The following is an 18,919-nucleotide window of genomic DNA, read 5'->3' on the forward strand; positions in this document are numbered from 1 at the left end:
AGATTTGTAATTTTTGGAAAGAATTTAAACTTTTACATTATTTATATAAATATTTAAGCTTTTTCTTTATATTTAATGTAATTTATCAGTCATAATTTTATATCAAAAATAGTTCTTTATATAATAATTATAAAGCTATTTTCTCGTGTTAAAGTTTGATTTCAAAAGAGGGATATTCAAAAAACTATCTTTAAAATGAAAGCCGAAACCCAAATATACGAGTGAAATTTATATATATATTAAGATAACACGTTAAAGCTAATCTGAAATAACTAGATCAAGGGCCTATTTTTTTTTTAATGAAAAAATATAAAGAAGCAGGTCGAGAAGTTATCTTTGTTTTGTTGTGGAGCACTTGAAGGCAGCACAGCTGTGGTGCATCGACCCTGAACGCAGCACCACACACAGGTGAAGCTCCTCACCTGTGCGCTGGTTTTATCGTCAAAGCCGCTGCTCTAAAGAAAGCCTGTATGTGTGTTAAACACAAACCTCGGCGACAATAGACTCTTGTAGCGCTTTGATTCTTCTCCCTGACCTCCACTCCTGTACTCGTCCTCGGCTGCCGCCGACAAAAGGCTGACGTTAACTACATTAAGCCTCCGCCAAGTATCAAGAGAAGCACGCTTTTGTGGCTTTCATTCTGCAGCAGCCTTTTAGTTCTGCTGTCCTTACTGTGTTTGTAAATGCTCGCACACATCAGATCAGATAACCTTCCCGTCCCAGACGCCCGTCACCCTCTTTTTGTGCCGAACCCGCCTTCCTCCCTTCTGGGCTCCCAAAGCCGTCTGAGAAGACAAAACTAGCTTCCCGTCCTGTCCAGCAAGTGTGCGTCGCAGGAGATGTTGTGATGGAGACAGTAGAGTGGAGGTGCGAAAAGCCTTTTGTCCGGCAGGAAAGACCATGTCGGTGCTCGAGGAGGGGGTGCCGGGGTCATCTGGTCTTTATGTGTGTGTGTCATTGGGTGGAAGGACCAAAGAGCCTGTGACTAATGGGGGTCTGTAGGCCCCCCCCCTCCCCTGATGGTCAGTGAGAAAGTAAATCTTGGGAAGAAAAAATGTGGAATTCCACCACTGGACGAGGTGTGAGGGGGTGCAGTTTCCCTGGACTTCACTATTCAATGTGTGAGAAGACGATACAACAGGAAGAAAACATCATTGATTTAACTCTATTTCCGTTATTAATGTCTGAAATGAGTTTTATCTGTTAAAAAACACTTTTCTCTCTCAAAATATTTTCTCTCAAATGACTCTCGTAACGTTAAGACACGAGTTTCATTCATTTTTACCCCAAAAATCACCCTGTAAACATAGTACAAATGAGTTAAACTCTATACAAGAACCATCTTGTTGCAGAGGAGCCAGTGCAGGACTTCTGCTGAGTCAGTGTTCTGTCATGCTCTTAACATTGTTGTTTTTTTGGCCGTGATGCGATTTTATTTTCGGCGTTTTAATCTTAAGGTCAGTCTGTGAATATAATGTAGACAATTTACTGGATAATTCACCGAAAAAGAACGGGTTGAGTAGCTCGACGAAAGGTTTAATTAGAATTTTTTTTTTTTTTAAATGTTCCATGCTGTTAAGAGCAACATTGGCATTTTGTGTTAAACCCTAAATTTTACTTACTTACATACTTAAATTTGATTTTTGATTTTTTTAGATGAATATTCAGATATTTTTTACAAAAAAAGGGTAAAAAATGGAAATGTTGTAGTATAAACTACTAATAAAAATGTTCTTATCCTTAGGCAATTATGTTATTAACTAGTCTTATTATTTTATTAACTAGTTTTAAGGATACGTTTTAAACACCATTTATTGTGTGTTTTAGGTTTAATTTAAAAAAAAGAAGGTTCTATTAATTTGCACACTCTGCTGTGTAGTGCCACATTAGCATACATGCTATGTTAGCATTTGATTGAAATTGAAGAATTCCCTTGTAATTGTATTCTTTTTATTGATGTTATTTGGGGAAAATACTCAGAGGTCAAGCAGGAACATATTATTTTGACTAGAGAAGTAAAAGGGGAGGGTTTTTTTAAGTTATGAAGACTTGCTTTTTGTAATGTGTTACTCAGAAACATGTTTGTGGTATAAGAATTCTAATAATGTTTACTAGAATATCCGTTTGCTAACTAGCAACGAGCTGAAATGTTTAATACTTAGGTAAAGTAAAAGCGAAATAAACACTAAAACCTCTTAACATACGTGAAACGTTAGATAATTCCCAGCTCGTCTGAATCATCCAAAGTGTTTTTTCCGTCATTCGGGTCCGAAGCACTCGTGAAGGTGTGAACGTTCTCAAACGAAAAAACCGGACTCAAGTAGACGCCGGTCAGACAGGAAGAAGATGTTCTCGTCATTAGTGCGGGATCAATAAACTGAGCTCATTTAAGGTGACGCATTCAACACCTTTAAAAAAAAACAAAAAAACAACAACTTCCTCTTCCTGTCTCTTCGGCCCGTTCAAGACAATGTGTTTCTTCATGACGACTTTTTAAAGCTTCAGCTCAAAAGTTATGGTCTGGTTTGAAAAGAGAGAAAGTGAGATCTCCCTCTAAGAACTATGAACGCCTCAAATCTCAAAGTACACGCTTTATTATTCATGTGCGTCGAAGCAGTTTTTGTCACCGCTCGCCCAGAAGATCAGAGTGTTTTTTTTGTATCTCTTATTTATTAGTCTTGTTGACAGGGATTTACATCAGACGCCGCACTCCCTCATATACTTAGTGTGAAAATGTCTCCATTTCTTGTTTGAAAAAAAACAATCAAGCACTCCAACATGGACGCTTTATCTGAAACACACACAATCCAGCATTTGATGTGCACGGATCCCAACGTGCACACACAGTAATTCTCAGTGGGGAAGTGGAACCTCCCGCTGTGGAGGGTTGTCATTTATTTTCATCAGTCCAAATGGACTCGCACAACATCTTCGTGTTTAACCTTGAGAATCTTGAGTGGAGGAACCATTTGTAATAATCATCATTTCCCTGCATTTATTTCCCCTTTAATGGAGCTTTTTGGAGGGTTCGTGAGGGTAATCTCTGCGAGTTAAAGCTCCACTTTATTGTTAATTAAATTCACATGTATTTGTTTTGATTGATTCAACCCAACAATGTTTGTTTTTTAAATCAAATTTCCCCTAAAACTTTGTCCTCGGGGATGATAAATGGTTCATTCCGAGACGGAGTGATTTCCTGGCAATCAGTGGACATCGAAAGATGTTCACACAGACGTTGACAAAAATTATAAAATCTGAGTATGTTTGGGATGTTGTTTCTAACTCGACTTTGAGGTCAGACAATCGTTTCACTTCCTGCTTCAGTCCAGAGACTTGATGTCTCTCTAGCGCAGACCTGGGCAAAGTGCGGCCCGGGGGCCACATGTGGCCCTTTGACTGTATTTATGCGGCCCTCGTAATGTCAAAGTATGATCATCTTCACACAACTCTTCCCTCCTTTTTGTGTGTTGTTTTTAGAGTATATATTAATCCCTCAAATAAGTTAATTGAAGAAATGTTTTGAAAAAAACGAATCTATACAAGAATAAAATTGCATCTTATTTACCTTTTTTTGGGGGGGATTTTTCGTCTTTATTTTTGTTTGACGGCCCCTACGACATTCACGGAATTTAATGTGGCCCTTGTAGAACTTTAATTGCCCACCAATGCTCTAGCGTGTCCTGGGTCTGCCCCTGGGCCTCCTCTAGGTTGGAGGGAGACATCCTAAAAATGACTGTATAGTTGTCTTTTTATTGATCTTTTTTTTGTATAATTGTGCCATTAAAAAATAACATTAGTGTTATACAGGACATACAGCATTCATTAAAATGCTTCTAAACTGTATCATACATTATGTAAAATGATAATATTTTCCAAAAATATGAATGAATAAAAAGAAAATATACCTCATCATTTAAAATTCTTAAATATTGTTGAATAGTCATAATAATATATGTTATAGCATAAGTATATTTTACAAACAAAATAATAAAACAAAGAAAATAATTTCTTAATAAATTAATGTTGATTCAAACAAAATGACTACGACATAAACATGTAAATGCTGTACAAATGCAACCTTAAGTCCTGGACTCTCTTCTTTCCACCTCATTTATTTGCTCCACCTTTCCATTTCCTTGCCCTTCTCTCTCTCCATCTCTCCCTCCTTTCATTCTTCCCTTCATCCTCCGTCCCTCTCTCTCAGAGCCAGAGTCCTCTGTGCCCGGTCGACTGTGGCCGAGCAAACGGCATCTCTTTGTCTCATTGAACTCTCTGCATGTCCATGTTGGTCTGGTTTGTTAAGTATGAAGATCACATGTCGTCTAAATACTGACCATCGCTATGGCAACACTAACCTCCTGCACTCCAATGCACCATAGACTTGTACTTTCTGGTATTGAACATGTAAAACCAACTGTTATTTCTCCTTAAAATAATCATCAATGACCTTAAAGAAGAACTATATTGTTGGACAATGACGTTAGTTTATACATTTATTTAAAGTGCAACAGTATTAAAATGAAAAACTCCGTTTTGATTGTTTTATTGATGGAAAAGCTTTTATTTTAATTACAACAACATATTAATATTTCAACTAATATAAATGTGTAATTCTTTTCAAACTTAATGTTACAGTAAAGTGCAATAATACACTAGTAATGTGTTGTAGATATGAGAATATTGGTTCAATTTTACTTTACTTATCATTTCTCTTTTTTTAATGAGAAAAACAATTCATCAAACAAATATTAAAAAGAAAAACTGATATAATTAAAAAAAATATTTTGATTGCTAAAGTCAAGCTTTTATACTGTATAATTATTTTAAATATTAACATTTAATACTGAAAAATGAATAGATATGAAATATACCAATATATCATTTGTAAATATTGTTTAATAGTTATAATACTATTAGAAAGTATATTCATTTTAGCACAAGTATATTATACAGAGGAGGAGAATAAAATGAGTTAAATAATAATTTAAATTAAAAAATACAAATGGCTTTTTGTTTTTATTGTTGATTGAAAGAAAATTAATGTATTTTAATTACAACAGCAATATTTTAGTTAAAGTATGTGTCAGTTAAGTGCATTTATACACTATTAATGTGTCGTAAATATGAGAATATTATCAAATGTATTAATCATATCTATTTTATTATTGTCAGTTTTGTGTTGTAGTTTTACTATAAACCAATAACATAACTTGTATTTTACAGGAATTATGACATTGTTTGAAAATACTTTTATACTGTATAATTACGTTAAATAATAAAATGTAATTCTGAGGATTTATTTTTCTCCAAAAACGGAATAAATATAAAATATACCTCATAATTTGAAATTCTTGAATATTGTTGAATACGCATAATAATAGTTAAACTCATACTCATAATAATATTCATAATACTATCAGAACGTATTTATTTTAGTATATATATTTAAGTATATTATACAGAAAAAGAGAATAAAACAAGGAAAATAATTGCTTAGTAAAACTACAAATGGCTTAAGTTTGTGTTTACTGTTGATTAAAGATAAATTCATGTATTTTAATACGAACAGCAATATTTCATTTAAAGTATGTCAGTTAATAATAATAATAAATACACTAGTAATGTGTTGTATAATAAAAAATAACATAATTTGTATTTTACAGGAATTATGACATTATTTGAAAATTCTTTTATAGTGTATAATTACAATATTTAAAAAAAAAAATATCCCCCAGAAATGAATACATATAAAATACACCCTTATAATTTCAAATTCTTGAATATTGTTGAATACTAATAATAATATTAGAAAGTATTTTTTTGAGCACAAGCATATTATACAGATGAGGACAATAAAACAAGGACAATGATTTCTTAATACAAATACAAATGGCTTAAAATGAATGTATTTTAATTAGAACAGCAATATTTCAGTTAAAGTATGTGTCAGTTATGTGTATTAATACACTAGTAACATTGAGTTTATTTGTATTATAACAACTAATATAACTAGTTAAGCAAAAAAATGAGTGTCTTTTTCTTTATAAATAAAGTTTTAATTTTGAATGCGACAGTCAAGTGGAGTGATGTTCCATGGAAATGTAGGTTGACCTGCAGGAGAAGAAAAGTTTGAGTTGAATGTAAAGTTTTTATTGGACGCCACTGTACCGGCGTCCAGACAGAGCGCCGTCTCTGTTTCCTCGGCGCTCCCTCCTCTCCCTGGTATGAATCTGCCGTATCTCATTCCCCAGCGCTAATTCCAATTTAATTGCCAGTAGCCCGAAGCCTCCTCAATAGGAGTAACAAATGGTTTGATTCTGTAGACTTCATCAGACTGCATTTTAAATGCGACACAGTAACCCGGTGCGAATGCCAATGAAGCCTGGCGAGCCGCTCCTCTGTTTACTAATTATCCTTTTTCTTACTCGCAGCCACACTGCACAAGTTGTCTGATTAAATCGGATTTGTGGGGATTGGAGGGAAGGGTGTGGGGGGGGTGGTGGACGAGGAGGGGATGTCGGGGAGGTTTTTTGGTGAGGGGGTCCGGGGGAGTCTCTGTCCACACGAGGAGAGCGAAGGTAAATCCCACTGAAGGGCTGCTCGCAGTTCTTCACGTTGACATTAATTCCCGGTTTATGATCGTTACAGTGGAGGAAAAACAAACACTCGGCGGCGAATAAATCCCGCCTCGGCGTGGAATTTACATCCGCAACAGATTCTGGAACGTGTGTAATGTGTGTTTAAGACCTTTTAAGAAAAGCCTCAACACAAACATAATTACAGACGTGAGTCAGACAGATATTACTGCCTCTGTTTTATCACCTCGGTTATATTTCGACCCCCATGTTTGCAGAGCATCGCTCACACAAAGTGAGGGCAGTTAATACGGAAGCTTGTTCTTTACCTTCATCATGGTTTGTTTCTAGAACGCTCTATGAAGTCACAGACGGACAATTAATCGTCTTTATTCTTAATATACAGCTGTAGCAATACAGATATAGCAAGCATGTTGCTCCACCTTTTTACACACACATGTGAATATTCATGTTAATCTTTTTCTATTGTTATTTCATTTAATGTGTGTTTTTCAGAACTTATAATGTATTTTAGTGATATAAATAGTGGGTTTAACACAAAATATAGATGTTTTCTATGAACTTTTGTATTAATATTTAAACAATATGTGTATTTTCAAATATAAAATAAATAAATACGATTATTTCAGTGTTTGTTTTAAATAAAAAATACAAGAATTGTAGAATTGTCAATAACTGGCATCAGCATTGTCCACTTTATTTCTTGAATGAAACAAATCACCTATTGTTATTCAGTATAATATTTTTTAAAAATACTGTAAAACAAAAGGATCTATTCGTACGGTATTATGAATATTTTTCAATTCATCTCGAACTTTAAGTGAACATTTTTCTTTTTGTTTCATTAAGATTTGTTTCTAAAATGGTGCTATGGAACCATAGAATGACAGTAATGTTTATTTAAATGATCTCTTTATATGTTAAATACAGCAGATTTAGCAATAATGTTTCTACACCTTTTTACACAAATATTCAAGGTCATTTTAAGAAAAAGGTCAATCTCTGACCGACAATTATTTTTTATTTATTTAATGTGTGTTTTTATTTCTTTTTTCATACCTAAAAATAATATAAATACGTGTTTCAAAAATATTTTAAATTTTAAAAATGTATAAAAAAAATATGTATGAATATTTGGATGATATGAGTATTTTAAAATATAAAATAAATTAATAAAAACTTTTTATTACTATTATTTTTTTATTTTTTTATTAATGTGACAAGTTTTTTTTATATATTTTTTTTTTAAATACCAAAAGATTATCTAAACAAAATGTCCTTAACTGGCATTTACTTTGCACGTCTATATTTCTTATAATGGAACAAATCAGGACCAAAAAAAATCTTATGATAATAAAATGTCAGATTTACAGTAAAACACAAAAACATCTGTACGTTTCGTAACAGTGTTAGGAATACTTTCAAATCTAGTTGGACTTAAGGTGAAAATATTTGCTGGTTTCCTTAAACCACATTATATATATATATGAATTGGGATTGCAAGTAAAGCTATATTAAATAATTTTAATATTTTTTATAACTTTTAAATCATAATACAGTATGATAGGCTCCATAATACTGAGTAATATTAGCTTCATGCTAAATGTTCTTGTCATAGTTCTGAATCTAGCAGGTCAGTGTTTATTTGCAGCACGAGAAGCTCATGTGTGAGTGACCAAGAAAGCAGTAGAAATGATTTTGAAACTCCAGCGGTTGGATCCAGGCGACAGTAAATTGTGTCATAATATAGTGCGGTGGAGAGAAGAAGTGGTGCGAGTCTGTGGCGATGAGGAAATATGTGCCTCCATAAAGATCTCTCCCTGTCAACTAAATGGCCAGTTGAGCTGCCATATGGTTGTGCTGACATTATCTCTGGGTAATTAATATGGCATCTCGCCTGGCATCTGGTGGCATTAATCTAGCTGGGAGCAGTCCATCTTACAATGTCAGCACTGCTGCGACTCTGATGTGAGTTATCACCCCCGCACCACCAACCCCCCCCCCAACCCACCCCCAGATGAAACTGCGAGGCAGCCACGAAAACAAAAACCACAGCCGGCGTGATAGACGTGTTGCATTTTCACCATCACGAGACTTTCTACCTTGAAAAAAAATCAAGTATTTTTCTGAAATATTTACCTCTTTTATTTAGTCATATTTTCAAATTATTTATGTTAGGATTTTGAACGGCAATATGCTTTTCTGACTAAAATATTTATGAAATTTTAAGCTTTATTTGTGCGTTTGCCTTTCTAATAAATTCATAATTCAGATTTAAACAAGAGTCCAACACTCTCTATATCTCATCCATTTACAACATGTTTCTAAAATGAATATAAGCAGCTATAAAAACTATATTTGCATAGTTCCATGTTTAATTTAACGACACGTTCTCATTGAAAACTCTCAGTAATGTTTAGCTAAATAACCAGAACCTTCTTCCCAGAGCTGCTGAATACACATCGGCCTCATCAGTGGTAACCTTGAGTAAAATAAGAATTGCCGTAAACAGCGTTCTAAGACGTTTTCCTTTCAGGGGCGACACGTGACTACTTTTAAGTCGTGAACCTCTAAAACTTGTTTTTAAGAGGTTTTCTTTTGTGGTGGAAGTCTCACCAATAGAGTCGTGTTTTTTTACAAGTTGAATAGAAGCAGGGAAGTAAAATGAAAACCTTAAATGTTGTTAATATATTCGAGAAGATATTTAAAAAAAAAAAAAAAACATCTTGTGATTGTGACACTTTCATATTTTTCTGCTGCATGAATGAATAAACCTTCCAAAGTGATTTTTATTTCCATCAATTAGCTATTTTTCACCATCGCTGGTGACGAACATGAGAGGATTCACTTCAGCTGATGAAACCCAAACGAAATATGTGTCATGAACTGAATGTTCTCCCGAATCTTTTCTCATTTTAACCTTTAGTTTAATTTATAAAACATCATTTAAATTTAAATTAGGGAATAGAAAAAGCTGCTACAATATAATTACTGTTCCTTGTCGCGAGACTGTTAAAGTAAATGTGTCAAATTTGCCGAAAAACAAATGAGATCGGCTTTATTTAAATAAAAAACTCAACCAAGAAAGAGTTTTAATACTTATATATAAATAAGTTTGCACTCGAGCAATTCAGCCCTTTTTAGAATAAATTACTAAAAATAAGGGGTGTTGATAATAAACAAAAGGTACTAGCTAATAAATTTAATAATAATATTATTTATTTATTTAAATTATTTAAATAAATCAAAATTCACAAAATTCAACAACCTTGTATTTAATTAAAACAATATTTATATTGATTTAAACCTTTAGAACTTGCACTACCGACTCACTACATCTCCATATTTCTCTGTCAATAAAGTTTATCTATCTATCTAAATCCACTTATTTAAAGCTGGCCACATAAAACAATTTTGCAGGCTGGATTTGACACATTTAAACCCTTTTTGTTTTTTGACAGTGACTGAGACGAAGGTTAATCATGGATGAAGTTAAATCTTGTTTCTGTTGTTAATTTTCCCCCAAACATTCACCGCTACACTGAGGTCACAGTAAGATGTTCGGGGAGTTTGACCTTTTCAAGTCTGTCCGTGGTTAAATAACAGAAGGCACTTCTTTTGTTGGTGGTGGAGAGAGATGTGTGAAGCGGCGCCGGACTGCGATGGAAGCAGCTTCGCAACCTTTTCAAGGCGACTGCGTACTAATGATGATGATGCTTGTTTGCCAGAACTGAACGTACGACAGCATCGATGATCATCTCTGAGGTGTTTCACTGTCACTGCTTTCTCAATGGAGCTAGTTGTTCATCACGGGTGTTTAGTACTACTTCTTCTACTCCCACTACTAATACTTCTTCTACTCCCACTACTAATACTTCTTCTACTCCCACTACTTATACTTATTATACTCCCACTACTTATACTTCTTCTACTCCCACTGCTAATACTTCTTCTACTCCCAGTACTACTTCTTCTACACCCACTGCTAATACTTCTTCTACTCCCAGTACTACTTCTTCTACACCCACTACTAATACTTATTCTACTCCCACTACTAATAATTATTCTACTCCCAGTACTAATACTTCTTCTACTACCACTACTACTACTAATTATTCTTCTACTTCTACTTCTAATTCTATTTATACTACTTTTAATACTAATTCTACCACTGCTTCTACTACTAATTCTACTACTTCTTCTACTAACACTACTACTACTTATTCAACTCCCAGTACCACTACTTATTCTACTCCCACTACTACTACTTATTCTACTCCCACTACTACTACTACTTATTCTACTCCCACTACTACTAATACTTATTCTTCTACTTCTACTTCTAATTCTACTACTTTTAATACTAATTCTACTACTTCTTCTACGATTACTTATTCTACTCCCACTACTACTATTTTACCTACTCTCACTACTACTACTTCTTGTACTCCCACTACTACTTTTTATTCTTCTTCCTCTACTACTACTTCTTTTACTCCCGCTACTACTACTTATTCTTCTACTTCTACTACTAATTCTACTACTTCTATTTCTTCTACTGATTTTTAATACTAATTCTACTTCTTCTACTTCTACTACTTTTAATACTAATTCTACTTCCATTTCTACTTCTACTACTAATTCTTCTACTTCTAATACTAGTTCTACTACTTCTTCTATCTCGCTACTACTGCTACTTATTCTACTTCTACTACTAATTCTACTACTTCTTATACTCCCACTACTACTTCTACTACTTCTACTACTTCTTCTTCTACCTCTATTAATAATTTGACTATTTCTAATACTAATTCTACTACTTTTTTCTTCTTTTCCTGATTTGTATTCTTCTTCCTTTTCTTCTTCTGTTTTTCTTCGCAACCTTTTTCCCTTAATTTCAACGTTTTCACGTCAGTCTTTTTCCTTGATGCCATAATTTCAACTGTTTCAAAACATTTTTACTTTGAATAGTAATTCAATACTGAATTTCAGCTTAAGATTCAGCAGATTCAGTATTCACACTGCATTTTATTCTGGAAAAGCAAATGTTCTCGTTCCGTCATTGAGTTTGTAGCTTTTTTAAAAGCGTGCGACTCATTTTTCAACAGGTATGTAGATTTAGAGCCCAAGCGTGCGGCATTGATGTTCCCCTAATAGCCTTTATAGAACCTCCTCAGACCTTGTTAATCGAAGAGACGGCCACTTTGTTTACTGGTGACTATCGAGTGCTGCTCCATAAAAACCATGAGCATGATGAAGTAAACAGTAAAATTTTACAGCTGGGAACAACTTGGTGACCTTGACGCCGCCGCCGCCGCTCGCGCTCGTTTCGGGGGGCCACTGTACGGGCCCTCGTTGATAAACTACAGTGTCGTATGGATCGCTATTGACAGGAGCGAGCGGTGTGAAAGGTTGAGGGCTGCAGTAATGGCCTGTGATTGAACACCTCGCGCTCAGGTCCCGCTGCTCGCCGCCTCATTACCTTCCGCCAGGTTCCTCTGTTTCCTCTGCTGCATTGCAGGCCACGTCCAGGACGTGTTCAAGTGTCCGGACCGCAGAGCCACAAGTGTTCTGACGGGGAAAGCTATCGCGTGTGTGTTTGTGCTCACGGTGGCGTCGCAGTCGAATTGCTCTCATCTAAAAATGTCCCTTTTCAGTTTCTCTTCAGGCGGAGTTTTGTGTTTATAATGAGCAACCAGCCGTGACAAATCTGCTGCACGTCACCCGCGCGTGTTTTTAGAACACATCTTTGTGTGGTTTGTTTTTTTTCACCTCTTTTTAATCATGGTGTTAAATAGAGCATCTGGAAGATCCTCTGCAGGGGTGTCAAGTCTATCAGACGTTTAAGACGGTCTAAGTAAAGGGCTTTTAATCTCTTTTTTTTGAGGGGGAGCTAATTTTACTATATTTCTCAACAGGTTTGTGTCGAAAACTGTCCAATGACAGACTTGCGTTCTCGCCTCAGTAAACTAGCTTCTGCATCAATTTGTCTCAACTCATACTTATTTTTGGCTTTCCAAATTAACTTCTGTTCATCGAGAACTGTTGCTAAATCTGGTTCACAGAGTCTTTTTATGTGGCCAAAAGTAGATTCATGTTTATTTTGTGACCTTTAAAGTGTTTAAAAGACGATAAGAAACCATGGTTATTGATGTCTCCAATTATTCAGAGATGGCGCAACCGATTTCCAGGGGAAGAAACTTTTGTTTGTTAAAGGATAGCAAACAGAGATAATTAAAGTAAACCGTGCACAAAAAATGTAAAAACAACATCATTAGAGTCATAGAAAAACAAATGTAGAATCATTATATTTGGTGAAAAGACAGAGGTCTAAATGGATTTTAGCAAACATAATGCGACTTCTAATTAGAGTTTAACATGGAAATATCAGTGTTTTAGTTTTTTGTATTATGAGCTCAGTTGTATCTCCGTAATTGTGTTATTTATGGTCTTATCAATGTTGAAGGAGACTTTATTTCACTGCTCATGCTAACCCATGTAAAGCTAAACCCTAGTTCGGTGCCTTCACTCACTTGTTTGCTGAGGCCTGCATCCATTTTTGATAGGTATTGAGCACGGGAACAAATCCTTCGGGCCAAAGACGGGTGGTCATAATGTATTTGGCCAGTGAATGTTGGCCCCGATACTCCAGAAAGCAGCTTTCCCCCGTTCCTTGAACTATTTCCCTGCTCTCGGGCAGAATGGGGCTCTATTACCGAGCGTGTCGGTCCGCAGCTTAAATAACCGTCCTGCTTCTCCTGGACCATTAAAAAAAGTGGCCGCTCTGCCGCAGCCACAGACTGCGCCGGCCCGTTATAAATAGATGCCGAGGGAAAGTGAGAAAAGCTGGTTAGAGGAGCTAAATTATTCCTAAAACAGGCCTGCGAGTCTGAGCCCTTTCTCCACACTCGCAGCTCTTCCTTCAGCGTGTCACTTTGTGCCGACTCAATTTTACACTGTAATGGACCTCCTGGGTCAACTACTTTTCTCCCACCTGTTTTATCTCCTCACGGTTGTATTCATCTATCAGCGGCTGACAACACCCTTAGTCACCTTGCCACGACACAAACACACTGACGGGGAAGTCTGTACCACTTCATTCCGAGTCTAATCAGAGGGAAACACTAGAATGCCTTTAAAAGTCCAGCTGTTGCTTTTTATGCAGTTTTTTTTTAACTTCTGGTTTTTATTTATTTTATCCGTCTCTCTAAAAGTCCTCGTTGTAAAGACATGAGAACCGGTTGTTTGTGCCAAACTTGAGATTAGTCTGGCATTGAACTAATGCGTGTAGATTTGTTTTTTATGACAGCAGGATATGAGAATGCATTTATATTCAATTAAATATCTTGACAAACCAAAAACATTAACCGCACTTCCTTTTTAACATCCTAGAATAGTTTTATATCAACATGTTGTTGTTGTTGTTGTTTTAGCCCATTAATCTTATTAATACAATGTTATAATTCATCTAATATTTGATAAATAAAATAATTACAATAAAAGACAGCTGGAAAATAAAGATAAATAAAATTAAATCATTATATATTATAGCTATTGACATGTTAAGGTGGTACTGGATTACATTTTTTATTTCTCTTTGACTCAAACATGAGCGAACACAAAATATTTATTATATATATATATTATTTTTTTATTATTTTTATATGTTTATTTTTATAATGTTTTATTTCAAATTAAATTTAGTGGCACCATTAACTAAAGACATGGGGCCCTTGATTGTATTCATGCGGCCCTTGTGAGTAATACTATAAATATTTCAGAGAATTTTAAGTTATTTTATTAAGGATTTCTTTTTTTATTTTGTATGTCTTTTCATTTTTAAATTCATTTTTGCTTGTAAGCAAAAATGTTACAGTTGTTACTTAATGCAATACTCAATAATCAATCCCTGATAAATAATTATTTTTAATAACCTCATGAACTGTTTGGGTGTTGATTATTAAAAACAATGATGAATTCACTCCTATGATTCAGGCTCATAATGCACTGCAACAGTTGACGTATGTCTCTAATGAAGTTGATGTGAAAAACATAGATGGAAGGTCAATATTTGAGTGTGTTAGCCTTTGTTAGCTTCATCCAGGATATGAGTAAATACAGTTTCTGCTAGTGTTTGTTTTTTAAGGCTGGTTTAGATTACGCAGCAACTTCAAAGTTTGTCTCATGTGGTGCCTCCGTCGACCAATAGCCTTTGTGCACGTTTGAGTGTCGCGGTTTTATATTTCAAGCATGTCCACACCCAAGCCCAGGCCCTGAGGTCAGAGGTCAGCTAACCTTTTACATTCCAAACCCCCCCCCCACACAACTAATTATTCCTCTGGAACTTCCAATCCCTTCCTCCCCTTTTCGGATTTTAACTCACTCCCTCGGTTATTTCACCGAGACATGTTCCTCTACCTGGGAAGTGAGGAGGTGACGACAGGAAGTGAAGACGAGACAGAGCGGATCAGAGACGCCGAGACAGAGCCAGACGGAGATTTGAAGTGAATGGAAGACGTTCTTGTCAATCAAAGCTACTTAAGTACTCGAGGCCCTAATGGGATTCCAGGAGGAATCGACCTCATCAATAGTCTCTTCATTGATAAAAGAGCACAGATGAGAAAAATACACCCGGGGAGGCCGAGCTCCATTAAAGAAGCTTTTCACTCATAATGAAATGTGAAGGAGAATTAAATACTGATCATTACTTTTTACCCGTTTAATATCAAAAACATGTTGATGGGAATAAAATGATGAAAATGCATCAAACATTACTACAGGGATTATTTTCTTTATTTGATTAAGGATAGTTTGATTTAATTAAATAATAATATAAAATGTATATGATATAATTACAATAATATAATTTAAACATATTTTATTGTAAGAACATTTATAATTTAATTAAATATGTACCTTATAAATTCATTTGTTTGTATTAGTTATGGATGTATGAATACAAACTTGTGTTTGCTAATAAACTATTTAAAAAGTACAGGGTATAAATAATTAATCCAATATATCTTTTATAATTTATTTGGAAAATATTAATGAATTGAATTTCACTTTCAGTCTCTAAATTCATATGTTTTATTTCTCTGTTGAATTAATTTAAATTAAAGGCTAAATTGGAGATGCAAATTAAAGTATGTTTATCATAATTAATTATAAAATTGTAAAACAATTAAGTGTTCTAGTTTTAATTGTGTATTTTTATAAAAATCCATCTGAGTTGATATTATCTATATAAAATGTATATATTATATTAAAGAAGTGAATATATTTTGGGGAAAGTTCTATTAAAGAATGAACTAGATTGAGCCAGTATCAATTAAACATTGTTTTTAACACAGACTATGAGTGGAATTGTGTGTTTAATAAAGTTATCAAAGCCAAGCTCGCAAGAAAACAATCATCAAGCTTCTTATATCTACCTCTGCACAAAAAAGAGAGCGATGGATTGTTCGATACTTGTTTCTCTCCGCTGGAATGAGTTGTTCTTTTTTCCCCCCACTTGAAATCTCCGTCATCATTTTCTACAAAAACCCAATCTCCAGCAGCTTCTCTGTACCGTGGCTCCTCCTCCTCCACCGGTGCATCCTCGCCTCTCTGGTGAGGTGAGTGCGTAAAGACGGTGATTGATCTGGCGTGGAGACCCCTCCTCCCCCTCCAGTGGTTATGAACACGAGGCGGGCTGCTCTTCATAGATTTTTAAATTAGTGTCAGCTTTGCCCCAAAGATGTGTTATTGACTGATGAAATAGAAACTGAGCTCCAAACACTCAGTCCTTCCCCTGAGTTTTCTCCAGCCTGGTAATTGAAAAAGTGTGAAGGGAGTGTGTTCAAGGGAGCGTGCCAACTTTGTGTGTCTGTTTCTCTGTCGTGATTTTTTTCCTCCCGTCGGTGTGTTCTTATCTCTGCTGGAGAAAAATGCTGCCGAAGTCAAGATTCGATTGAAGTATTGCATAGGAGATCTTTATCCGTCTGCACAGAGAGGCTGAGCATCGTGAGCACCTTTAATCCCGTAAATATAGTTTTCTTAAGCCTCCAAGGACACAGTTTGTGAACTCTGACGCTGCTAAGTACGCAGCAGTTATCGCGGCACTGTAGTTTAGGCAATAATGAGAGGGATGTGAGGCGTTTACTGCTGCGGCGTCCCAGTACAAACGACACCGGCTGGGACGGTGGCAACGAACATAGATGCTGCCTGATAACAAGTATTAATATGTGGCACAACATTCTTTTATAATGGAGCACCATCATATTTTTGAAATGTTTATGCCTGGGGAAAAAAGGACACGTATCCCTTTATTTATAAGAAAACAAGATTATTCTTTTAATTGTTAAACTTTTTTTTAAACACATATATTACTTTTCTTAATTCAAATGTTTTAAAATATTATTAGATGTTAAAAATGACTGGTTTATCATACAATCTAAAGAAAATATCTTTAAAATATTGTATCTGTTCTATGTTTGTTTTTGTTATATGTTATTTATACTACATTGTTTTATTATTTATATCATAAATATTTATATGTACGGGAGGATTTAGCTACAACATGGTTTTATAATTAAGCGCTAGTCTGTATATTAAAATGTTTATTTATTAAATGAATATGTTCATAGATTAAAAACAAATTAAATACACATAGGAAATTTTTTAATTGTAAAATGTTTTATTTTCACTTTAAAAGTATTTGTCTTACAATTGTATCTGTTATATGTGTTGTGTTTTCATTTTTTGTTTATCTGATTTTATATTTTAATCATATTCTTTGTCTTCCATATCCCTTTTCTTTTTTAATATTGTTATTATTATTATTATTAAATAATCAATTGTTAATTTACCCATTTAACCAGGTCTGGAAACAAACACATTTTTTTTTAAATTACAAAATAAGGATTAATAAGATGTTTTTATTATTATTATTACTGTATTTGCCATTTTATTTCCCTCCATTTTATTTTAATTTGTGATGCAGGCGGATATTATTAAAATGTGAGGAAGATTTATAAAAGACGTTATCATTTTCTAATAAATGACTTATAATGAAAGATGACTATAAACTATATGTTGTAATGTTCAACTTACAAGAGCCTCCTACATGTGTCTTTATTGTGACCCTCGAATGCATCATGGTGGCCATGACTGGTGTCTAAAGGTCTTGTTGTGTTGCAGGCTCCGACATGGCCATCTTCTGCCTGCTGTGCGGGAAGCGCTTCCAGGGCCAGACGGCTCTGCAGCAGCACATGGAGGTCCACGCCGGGGTTCGCAGCTACATCTGCAGCGAGTGCAACAGGACTTTCCCGAGCCATACTGCGCTCAAACGCCACCTCCGCTCGCACACAGGTCAGTGAACGCACCACCGTCTCTGAGATGTAGACCAGTATTTGGAAGAAGTCCTTTCGTGAGCCTCTTCAGCATGATCGAAACACAACCAGGAACTACTGGCCTCCTGTAACTCTGGGATAGTTTCCTGGAGCACCGAGGTCTTTCCTGTTCACGTCCATCACTATGAGTGCACATCGTGATTCCACCATTTTTCATTGAACTCATATCAAAGCTCCTGCTCATCTGTTCTCAGCTGGTGTCAGATCAGTGAGAGGTGATGAAAGTCAAGTGTAAATATCTGATCTTAAGAACTGCCGGAACACATTGTCGGGGAGAAGGTCACTCAAATATAAGATCACTGGTTTCGCGGCAGTAAATCCTACGAATAAAATAATTACTTAAAATGTTTAACAGTGAAACATATAATTTCAGACTTTTTTTTTTATCATGGAGTTATTAACCCCTTATTGACCAGCTGTATCCCTCGCCATAAAGACAGCTAGCATGCTAACACAAAGCTTGCTGAATATAATGTAGTCTGTCTGGGGATTTAAGATTCTTCAAACTTAAAATCAAACTTAAAATCAAGACACATTTTTTAAACATGCTTTTATGAGTGAAAGATTTTAAATAACATTGAAATGTTCCTTTATGTTTGAGTCATTAGTCATGTCCTGTATAGATGTTTCTTTGTCTAATAGAAGGTTTTATATGGTCTATAAAACAGTTTTTATAAAGAAATGTTCTCAATTATTATCATTATTTACTTATATTTTAAATAAATACTCAAGACATTTCTCCTTAATACTTTAAGTGCATTCATACATTTCTATTTTTTCAGAAAAAAAATAGTTTTGTTTGTTTTTGTTGAATACAAACCTCTTTTCTTTCATAGAAATAATGCAATATATGTTCACTATTGATATCAGTGCATATAAAGTGTTTTTACATCCATAATTATTTAATTAAAAAAATGTAACCTAAAAAGT

General features: G+C 34.8%; 1 protein-coding gene across 1 annotated transcript in view; it reads left to right on the forward strand.

Annotated features, from left to right (window-relative positions):
* Nucleotides 1–18,919, forward strand: part of zbtb16a (zinc finger and BTB domain containing 16a) — a 129,595-nt gene that overhangs the window by 96,612 nt on the left and 14,064 nt on the right. Inside the window, exon 5 of the mRNA XM_087807125.1 lies at nt 17,778–17,948. Within this exon, the coding sequence (XP_087663251.1) occupies nt 17,778–17,948 (171 nt within the window). The remainder of the gene's footprint in view (nt 1–17,777; nt 17,949–18,919) is intronic.

This window comes from Callionymus lyra, chromosome 14 (assembly GCF_982586985.1).
Source record: "Callionymus lyra chromosome 14, fCalLyr1.hap1.1, whole genome shotgun sequence".
Taxonomy (NCBI): Eukaryota; Metazoa; Chordata; class Actinopteri; order Syngnathiformes; family Callionymidae; genus Callionymus; species Callionymus lyra.